Source organism: Trichinella spiralis (genome assembly GCF_000181795.1).
Source record: "Trichinella spiralis strain ISS 195 chromosome Unknown Scfld2, whole genome shotgun sequence".
Classification (NCBI taxonomy): domain Eukaryota; kingdom Metazoa; phylum Nematoda; class Enoplea; order Trichinellida; family Trichinellidae; genus Trichinella; species Trichinella spiralis.
This window is the reverse complement of record NW_003526941.1, coordinates 6,167,648-6,177,956: the sequence shown is the minus strand read 5'-3', so window position 1 is coordinate 6,177,956 and position 10,309 is coordinate 6,167,648. Positions and strand designations below refer to the sequence as shown.

Sequence of the window (10,309 nt, the reverse complement as noted above, 5' to 3'; positions counted from 1 at the left end):
TCATTGCGCTCGTAATAATACTAAGCTGAACAGAGATCGCATTAAACTGAAAATTCTGCCCACCCCCTATTTCGAGATGAATGAACAGCACTTTGCTGTTTTTATCTCATATAAATCTAATTTCTCATAATTGTTATCGACTGACAATATAACCAAATCCAGGCTACTCGTCATTCTTTTCTTTTATTCTTTTCATGAAATGCAATACAGAATTGTCACCCTCATAAGTTTCTTGAATTCATTGCAAATCGATCAGTTGCTGAATTTCTGCGATTAGGGTTTTTCTCACATTGTATGAAACGCGCTGATGCAGTGCTCAGCCAAGTTTGCAGTCTTACTGTAAATAATCGTAAGGCGCAAACGTACGTGGAAGTGAGCTGTCAAGCGGCATACCCCCTTGTGCAGCCGCTTACCAAGATTATGTCAACGCTGCGCACTTGTTAAATTCTGTGCTGAGATAAATTGTATATTACAAAATTTCATGACAACTGTTTAATTTTCCATAAATCTGAAAAAGTATTTTATTCTCGAAACTATTTTCAGTGGAAGCTATATTTTATTATCCATATAATTTTGATTAGATGAAAAGCATTGATAAAATATAAATTATTGAATCAACTTGTACTTTCATGCAACTAAATCACAACGTGCATAAATACGCAGTGATAGCATTTCCGTTCATTTTTAGTAATTTGCGATGCTTCATGTTAATAAGTTTACGTTTTAGGTAATTTTAGGGAAATAATTTGCATAACAATGCCATATTACGTAGTAATATGAAGTGTGTAAATAGAAACGTAATAAATTTCATGGTGTCGTTTCATAATGTTGCTCATATTGTTTATTTTAGTGCCCTATTACTGATGGAAAATTAGGGTGTTCTTCGCGTAGCAAAGTAAATAGTTATTTGCATAATTTACTTATTATACAATTGACCAAGCACATCGATTTTATTAGGCTATTTTGTTCACTGCAATGCTATCAGTCTAGCACGTGGTCAATTATAATTCCGCTCTTCAGCACCATCCATGAATAACTGGTAAGTTGGCTCTGATATTTTGGTGGTGGAATGCTATGCATGTTACTTTTCTTATATGGTGAATGGAAACTGACGGGTTTCTTTTTTATTGTTGTTATTGCTAACTTTCAGGTACATGAGATGCTGAAGACGAAGAAGTATCTATTTCTGTTTTTATTTAGAGATGACTGCATTAATATAATTCACATTTTGAATTTACATTATTGTATTTTCATATCAATGAATATAAAAAATCCTATTTTGAGAACATTATGACAGTATGCATCATAATTATTTTCATTTTCTGTTGATTTGCAATCTTGTTTATTTCCGTGAAATTTCAATAACAATGATGGCCAACAAGCAGCTGCGCAAAATGATTATTTGCGACATATTTAGATTGTAAGTTAGCAACGCCATCAGCAGCAGCACGTCTGTTATTGTATTCGTACGTGCAACGTAATGTAAGTAATATTATAGATTGGTTGCTTTTGATTTTAGTAAATTTGAAATTTGAATTTTACATTTGAAATATACATTAGAAATTTTTAGATGTACAAGATAATACAACGCAATATATGGAACGAGTGTGGGTAAAAAATATTCTGTTTATATGACACTAATTATTAAATAATTTCAACTTTTTTTATTTTTTTTGAATTGTCTTCATTAGTATATCATCAAGGACATAATGCAACTTTATTTATTTCTGTATCTTACGTTGCGTGCGCTTTAATGAACTCAGGATAGCGGTTGAAATGATACTTATGAGAAGCAGCCGTATTATAAAAAGTGATTGAAGCCGAATAACAGTGCATCACGATGATATTTGAATTTCATTCATTTTGTAATCCAATGTTTTATTTCGCTGTGTTATTTAGTATCTATTTTTTAGTTTGACTATTGCTCTGTTCATGTTTCTACCGTGATCAGTCATGTGTCTCAACGGTTCCGCTTTCTGGTTTTCTTCATCGTCACAGTAAGAATGAATTTTATGCACTTTATTATAGCAATGGGTTGTGTCAGTGCAGTGGAATTATTTCTATGAACTTGAATATCTTTCTCTAATGGTGGTTCGGGTTTCCCTCAATGGATTGAAAAGATGTACAAAAATCTGTAAGTAATTGAGTATCTATAATCTGTTACTATAATGAATGTCTTCTAATTCTACTTATATCTGATCCTGTATGCTTCTTGTTATCGAATTAAATAGTGTACGTCAACATAATTGAATGTTTTGGAATTCCTGTTGCTCTTGCCATCATGGTATGTCACCTTTACTTCAATGTGCTCTAAATGTGCCATCACAGAAATAAAGTACACATTTTGCCCATTATAGGAATGGATTACATCATCAACATCGAGTAGATGTACGTTCATACTCCTGCGTTAGTTTAAGTTGGCTTAATGCCGTTACCCAGTATTGGTCCAGAAATCTGTGTGGCTTCGCTTATCACAGGAGTACGGTATAATTAAATAATGATTGTAATAGTAGCATATATCGTGAATATAGTCGATTTGCACTGGTTTTCAGATACATCATACAAGTCTGTTAGTGCGTGTTGCCATCAGTGCGTTTGGTGAGTATTTTTGTAGAGTATTTTGCGAGTAGGTAAGTATTTTGTAAGTGCAGATTGTTTTTTATTGATGAGTGATAGCATCCACACTGCGTTGTTGCTTATCACATGCTAAGAATTGGAAATTTCAGCGCATAACTGTTGAAGGTTGCATCATGAAGGACAAATGTTGTACGAATACCACGTAGTTTTTCCACAAATTTGTATACTTAGCAATTAAGGAACAACACTGTTGTTTGTCTTTAATTTTTTACAATATGGTTGTTTTATATCAATGTTGTTTAAAATGCTTTACTTTTCAGCACACTTGTTTTGCAAATATTTTCAGAATCAAATTACGTTTAGATATAGATGAATAAAGTTTAAATTGTATTTTGTAATTTTGTAAATTGTTGTAAATTGTTGTAAATTTTGTCGTATTAGTTTTTCAGGTTTTTATAATGGTGCTTTTCATAATTTTTTCATAATTGCTTTTTATAATTTTTATAATTATTGTCTGGTACTAGTGTTTCAAGATTTTTCATTTAGATAAGTCTAAAAAGTCAAGTCTATCATAAGTCTAAAAAGACAAGGAAGCAGACTATGGGTAAGTATGAAGATAAATAGGTAAGTAGTCTAATAGTTAAGGGTAAGTCAGGTAAGGTAAGTATAAATGTGAAGGTGAGTACTGCATAGGTGAAGGCAGGTAGTGTGAAGTGTGAAGGTAAGTATAACTGTGAAAGTAGGTAGTGTATAGGATGAAAAGTAGTAAGAAGGTGAGTATAAGTGTGAAGGTAAGTAGTGTTTACGGTGAAGGTAAGTATAACTGAAAGTAGGTAATGTATAGGATGAAGGTAAGTGGTAAGAAGGTAAGTATAAGTGTGAAGGTAAGTAGTGTATAGGGAGAAGGTAAGTATAAGTGTGAAGGTAAGTAGTGTATAGGGAGAAGGTAAGTATAAATGTGAAGGTAAGTAGTGTATAGGGAGAAGGTAAGTATAAGTGTGAAGGTAAGTAGTGTATAGGGAGAAGGTAAGTATAAGTGTGAAGGTAATGTAAAAAGATAAGGTAAGTAGTGTTCAGGGTGAAGTATACATGTGAAGATTGAAATTACACATTTTAAAAAGCCTGAGGCGATTTATTTAATAAAATATGCAAATTTTTAATAGCCTAAGGGTAATATGCAAATTTTTATTTGCCCTAAGGCTACGCCCTAGGCTATGCCTCAGGCAAAATTCTGAAAATTTCGAATTTTTTAAAATATAGCCCCAGGCTTTGCCCTCAGGCTACGCCTCAGGGCAAATAAAAATTTGCATATGCCCTAAGGCTATCCCCCAGGCAATTTATAGCACAATATTTGCCCTCAGGGAGCTTTTATGCAAATTTTTAATCGCCTCAGGGTAATATGCAAATTTTTATATGCCCTCAGGCTACGCCTGGGGCTATGCCTCAGGCAATTTTTTGAAAATTTCGAAATTTTTTGAAATTTAGCCGCAGGCGTCGCCTCAGGCTATGCCCCAGGGCAAATAAAAATTTGCATATTCCCGCAGGCTACGCCCAAAGCATTTTATTGCACAATATTTGCCTTCAGGGGGATATGCAAATTTTCTTTTGCTTTCAGGCTATGCCCAGGGCATTCCCTCAGGTATTTTTTCGAAAATTTGCATAACTTATTCGATACTTGCATGCTTTAGAATTTCCCCAGTGCGCTCTCCCGTACTCCACTCGGCGTAGAGTTACGCCTCATACTTACCTTTACCTCTGCTCTTCAATCCACTTAATTCTACGATATCATTCTTCTTTATATACTTACCTGCACAACTTTTACTTTACTCACCTGCAGCCTACGTTATCGTACTTACCTTCAGTACTTACCTGCAGTCCATTTACCTGTACGGAATCACTTTAAAATATCCTCTTCGACTCTACTTACCTGCATTACTTTGTCCACTTACTTTGATGCTACGTACCATTACTTTACGCTATCTCTACTGCACTAAATGAAGAATTTGATATAAAAATGCCATGATTCTAAAATTCAGTCATATACCATATTACAATATTACAGTTGAATATTACAGTTACATTGAAGACGAATAACAGCAGCATAATAAACGTTATTCGATGGAGATCATTCAAGATGCGGCTCTCGTCTTCACAGTTACGCACTAAAACATTAAATACAATTCTACAAAAAGATAATGCAATTCTACCTTACCTTGCGTGACAAGGAAAAACATCAGAACCGTAGGAAACGCAATTTGAGAGTGCCATAGCTGCGACTAAACAAAAATTTTCTGATGACGTAATCTATTGCTATCAAGAACAAAATGCTGGGATACCTGTTCTATTTATTTAACATATTTCATTGCTGTCATAATAGGAAATTCCTTCGTACTATTTGTGATAAGTAAAGGCACACTGGGACGGCTAGAAAACGGAATTGAAACGCCAGGTGAACACTGGTTGGCATCAGTACGGGCTTCATGAGACGACATAATCCACAGCTATTATAAACAAAAACTACTTACTAATTTTTGTCATATCACATTGGAAACGCACTCACGAAACATGTATACGTGCACCAGCGCTACTCGACTGTCTCAACGTAATCTGCTAGAATTACAATCATTTATTTCTTTCTTACTCTTATGATAAATGAAACCACACTAGTACCAATGATGAACGTCACTGCGTCAACTTCAACTCAGAGGGCGATCAGAAGAAACATCGAATTCGCTTGATGTTAATGTAATGCTGTCATGGATAAAATGTGCACACTTTACGTATCCAACTGCAATCAGGAGGAAGTTAAATACTTACGGATGTTTGTGATGCCACATCTAGAACAAACTGATGTGAACATGACCAAACACGGTGTCCAGAGCGAAAGAAAGTTGAAAACAGTTCAGCTAATGATGTTATCTTTCATTATAGATGTTATCTAATTCAATTCATGTAACACTCGCATCTTCCAGCTAATTAATCAAATTCAATACTTACTGATAAACGATACTATATGTGATAAGCAAAGGCACACTGGGACGGCTAGGAAACGCCTTTATGTCCATGTGAACAAGGGTTGCCAACGAAACAAGCTTCATGGGATGACGTAATACATAGTTATTATAAACAAAAGCTACTCATTAATTATTATGATATCACATTGGAAACGCACTGACAGCAACAAGCATCAGTGCGCTGTCAGGATTTGTAAGAACGCTACTCGACTGACTTAGCGAAATCTGCTACAATTACAATCCATTCGATGTTACTTTTATGATAAGTGAAACCACACTATAACAACTGGGAAACGTCACTGCACAAACACACTGTACGATCCAACTGCAATCAGAAGCAAATTCAATACTTACGGAAGCTAGTGATGGCAAATTTAGAACGAAATTATGTGAACATGACTTACCACGTTGCCCAGAGCAAAAGGAACACCATAAAAACTCAGCTGATGACGTAATCTGTAATTACAGAAGTTACCTAATTCTACCTATATCTAATACGTCTATCGTCTTTCTATCAAATTCAACACTTACTGTTTTTTTGTCATACGTTTTTTGAACGCTAGGTCAGCAACTCCAACAACCACTGTCCAACAGCATTTACCTGTCTTTACTGATAATAGATTGCATCTGGGCATTTTCAAAATGTAGCAAAGCAAATGTAATTTTCAATTCTTAAAAGAATTGAATCAAGACCACTCAATCTATGATATCCTATACATGATAATTTAATATTAGTACTGCAGTTAGAATGAAAGCAATGTGACGCTATTGTCACTGCCACCTTCAACCTAAATTTAACAAAAAAATTCAAGTAAAAAGCAAGGCATATTCATCATGATGCATAGTTACCGTATTCACTTAGTTTTCAGAATTTGGTTGTTTCATATTCATTGATATGAATAAAAGAAGAATTCCTTTTTCTTCAGCATCTGATGTACCTGAATGTTAGCAATAACAACAATAGAAAAGAAACCCGCCAGTTTCCATTCACCATATATGTAAAGTAACATGCATAGCATGCCACCACCAAAATACCAAAACCAACTTACCAGTTATTCATGGATGGTGTTGAAGAGCGGAATTATAGTTGACCACATGCTAGATTGATAGCATTGCAGTGAACTGCATAACCTAATAAAATCGATGTGCTTGGTCAATTGTATAATAAGTAAATTATGCAAATAACTATTTACTTTGCTACGCGAAGAACACCCTAATTTTCCATCAGTAATAGGGCACTAAAATAAACAATATGAACAACATTATGAACCGACACGATGAAATTTATTACGTTTCTATTTACACACTTCATATTACTACGTAATATGGCATTGTTATGCAAATATTTTTCCCTAAAATTACCTAAAAGGAAATATTATTAACCTGAAGCATCGAAAATTACTAAAAATAAACGGAAATGCTATCACTGCGTATTTATGCATGTTGTGATTTAGTTGCATGAAAGTACAAGTTGATTCAATAATTTATATTTTATCAATGTTTTTCATCTAATCAAAATTATATGGATAATAAAATATAGCTTCCACTGAAAATAGTTTCGAGAATAAAATACTTTTTCAGATTTATGGAAAATTAAACAGTTGTCATGAAATTTTGTAATATACAATTTATCTCAGCACAGAATTTAACAAGTGCGCAGCGTTGACATAATCTTGGTAAGCGGCTGCACAAGGGGGTATGCCGCTTGACAGCTCACTTCCACGTACGTTTGCGCCTTACGATTATTTACAGTAAGACTGCAAACTTGGCTGAGCACTGCATCAGCGCGTTTCATACAATGTGAGAAAAACCCTAATCGCAGAAATTCAGCAACTGATCGATTTGCAATGAATTCAAGAAACTTATGAGGGTGACAATTCTGTATTGCATTTCATGAAAAGAATAAAAGAAAAGAATGACGAGTAGCCTGGATTTGGTTATATTGTCAGTCGATAACAATTATGAGAAATTAGATTTATATGAGATAAAAACAGCAAAGTGCTGTTCATTCATCTCGAAATAGGGGGTGGGCAGAATTTTCAGTTTAATGCGATCTCTGTTCAGCTTAGTATTATTACGAGCGCAATGATGGGGATCATTGGACAGGAAAGGAGGGCGGGACAGCATAGCAGGAAGGAATGAGGGAGAGGTTGAAGGATGGAGGAGGTGGAAGTTGTCATATGCGGTCTTCCACTCAATCTTCACGTATAATATTCAGGCGTAGGTTCATTTATCAATACTGACAACATTTATGGGCATTATTTTCTCAATGGCAGAAAATAGGGGCATCTGCATAAGTCAGTGCTATTGGCGGTACAATGACATAATGAAAACTTTAAGGAGTCATTTCAAAAATGAAGGGAACGTTACTGCCATTCTGAAAGTATCAAAGGTGGTCGTATAAAAGTGTGTTCTCTAGCTAACAGCAGCTTTCCTAGGCTATGCTGAAACAATCTTGTGCACGATTTGAGCAGTGACAAGCATTTAGGGGTGCGATTGTGCGACAGCAGTATCCCGGTGACAGACATTTCCTTTAAACAATTGGGCAAGTATGTTACATTAGCAATAAACTTTACAGTGGACAGTAAAGATAATGCGGGAGGGGTTGAACCGCTATGTCAGAGTACTACTTTACAAATGGATTTGTAAGGACTATTTAAAATTATAGCAATATATACCATTAGAACTATTATATATTGGCTTGGCCGTAATAAAGTCTCGAATATTAATTGAACATCATTACTGAAGAAAAACGCGCTAGTTTCCATTCAAAAAGACTAAAATCAAGCAACTACGAAAAGCTTAAAAAGCGCGCATGTTAAATGCAGTGTGCCATGAAAAAGAAAGAAAACATTGTACGAAAAAATAGCAAATATATGAAAATTCATACCTGTCAGACCTGTCAGGGATGACTTATAAAGCAAACGTAGAGTCTTACATTTTGTAACTGATGTTCGTGGTTTCTTCATATTTCTGTCTAACAATCACAACGTATTTGTTGAACTGAACCATGAAAATGACCAAACAACGCAGTGCAGTAAGTAATTAGACCGCCGTTCAGCAGCGAACACTTATACTATAATGCCGTTCTCTCAATAAACAGAAATTTATATAAGGAACATTGCTACCGCATTTGCATAGCACAAAGTGTACGTAGCAGAATGCCAACGGCTGTGTTTACCATCACATTTGCATAAAGTTACTCTTCTGACCTAGAAATGCGTTTGCTTTGAAAACGCATAATAACAACGTAATGAGCCAACACCAAAGATTATAATAATTGCTGAACAACAACAAAATCCTGAATGCGTTACAGATCAAAGCCACTATCTATCACAAATAATATTATGGCGTAAATTAAAGAAGTATAGAATAGTGTCTTACGTAAATGAGGCTGTACTAGCATGATGATAATATTTTGCAGATTAATTGCTGAACAAGCACTACTTCTTTCTCTATTCCAAACTACACTATACGCTGTTAGAAGTATCGTGAAGTAGAGTTCGTCCACTTGCATTCTTGTATGAACAACCACCAACCGATCAAGTGAAAACTTCCTCTTACTACTCATATTGCATTATGCAGAAAAAAAGGTAAAATGCGAAAAAAAGCGCGCTGCCAGGGTTCACTAATTATTCAGCAAATTTCTCATGGATTCTTTAGTACATCCAAATTGCATCATATTGTTCAACCTCCATTGTTGATTAACATGCTGTCTGATGTGAATCGTATATGAATAGAACAGAGGCTCAGGAATGAAATATCACTGACTATCTAACTGAATATGGTATTGAGGAAAAGAGCTCAACCCGCTTCCTGACTGCTGCTCTAAGCATGTATTAACTAAATAACCACGATGACGACATTCTTAAAATTGGATCAAGATCAAGTCCAAGAAATTAGAATAGTTAGCGTAGCCCAGTTGAAATCACCGCACGTATAGTGGTGATGGCGGAATGACATCAATACAATGGAGAATTTTACTAATTACAAAAGTTATTACGTTTGTATTCAACCTTCATATAATATTATGCATAATAAATGAATTTCCTTTTGAGTGTTGATTCACACAACTGTTGCCCTTATAAATGTAAATAAAGGAAAATCAGATTAAATAAACATCTGAAATATTGCACCAAACTACTGCTACCAAGCTCTAAGATAATTAAGCTGTAATGCAATATATATTGGGGGAAAGCTTTGATGAAAAATAATCACCCAATCAATGAACAGAATTAAGGAGCTAATCAAATATAACTACACATTCGTCCAATTGGTGATGAAAATTGAGTAACTAATAACATTGCACAATTCATCAGCCAATTAATAACGAAACCATTACAACCTATCAATGAACAGCCAATCACAAAATTGTAGGAAACGTTTTGCAAGCTAAGGATGAAAAAATCGAGACTAATGGCAAAGTCAACCATTCAATAAAACTATACTAGAACAAGAACTGGTAAAGGGTGAAAATGTCAGTGGAATAGCAATTTGTAATCACATTTAGATTATATTTACATTTCAATCCGTCCTGAAACAATTTCTATAAATTTATTCCAAATTAACGGAAAATGAAAATAAATCGACATGCCCAAAACAAATAATTATTGCAAAAGACTACACAGTTTCATCGAATACCTCACTATAATGTAAAAAACGTTTCCTAAATCAAAATTCAACCATCCTGGAGCCGTTTCAAGGGAGTGACAGGTGGG

At 34.7% G+C, this 10,309-nt stretch overlaps 2 protein-coding genes across 2 annotated transcripts; one reads left to right on the top strand and one right to left on the bottom strand.

Annotated features, from left to right (window-relative positions):
- The first annotated feature begins 1,069 nt into the window (after positions 1–1,069).
- On the top strand, positions 1,070–3,788 carry Tsp_05979 (hypothetical protein). The gene is made up of 8 exons (XM_003380217.1): positions 1,070–1,115; positions 1,418–1,486; positions 1,571–1,611; positions 1,914–1,997; positions 2,029–2,138; positions 2,358–2,484; positions 2,553–2,615; positions 3,741–3,788. The coding sequence occupies exons 1-8, from the start codon at positions 1,070–1,072 to the stop codon at positions 3,786–3,788; spliced, it is 588 nt and encodes a 195-aa protein (XP_003380265.1).
- A 760-nt stretch (positions 3,789–4,548) lies between these two features.
- On the bottom strand, positions 4,549–6,226 carry Tsp_05980 (hypothetical protein). Its single transcript, XM_003380216.1, has 10 exons — positions 6,123–6,226; positions 5,996–6,047; positions 5,750–5,819; positions 5,583–5,710; positions 5,395–5,496; positions 5,143–5,187; positions 4,932–5,078; positions 4,790–4,853; positions 4,630–4,739; positions 4,549–4,602 (listed from the first exon to the last, which is right to left on the bottom strand). Exons 1-10 carry the CDS (start codon positions 6,224–6,226, stop codon positions 4,549–4,551), a joined length of 876 nt encoding a protein of 291 aa, XP_003380264.1.
- Positions 6,227–10,309: the final 4,083 nt, after the last annotated feature.

What these genes read in the sequence shown, in the direction of transcription:
- Tsp_05979 (XM_003380217.1), top strand. Translation starts at nt 1,070, where the DNA reads ATGCTATGCATGTTACTTTTCTTATATGGTGAATGGAAACTGACGG. An exon ending in TGGTTTTCTTCATCGTCACA is followed by an intron (nt 1,998 to 2,028) that starts GTAAGAATGAAT and finishes ACTTTATTATAG; the next exon opens with CAATGGGTTGTGTCAGTGCA. An exon ending in TTGGTGAGTATTTTTGTAGA is followed by an intron (nt 2,616 to 3,740) that starts GTATTTTGCGAG and finishes AATTTTTAATAG; the next exon opens with CCTAAGGGTAATATGCAAAT.
- Tsp_05980 (XM_003380216.1), bottom strand. Translation starts at nt 6,226, where the DNA reads ATGCCCAGATGCAATCTATTATCAGTAAAGACAGGTAAATGCTGTTGG. An exon ending in GCGCTGGTGCACGTATACAT is followed by an intron (nt 5,079 to 5,142) that starts GTTTCGTGAGTG and finishes TGTTTATAATAG; the next exon opens with CTGTGGATTATGTCGTCTCA. An exon ending in TTATGACAGCAATGAAATAT is followed by an intron (nt 4,854 to 4,931) that starts GTTAAATAAATA and finishes ATTTTTGTTTAG; the next exon opens with TCGCAGCTATGGCACTCTCA.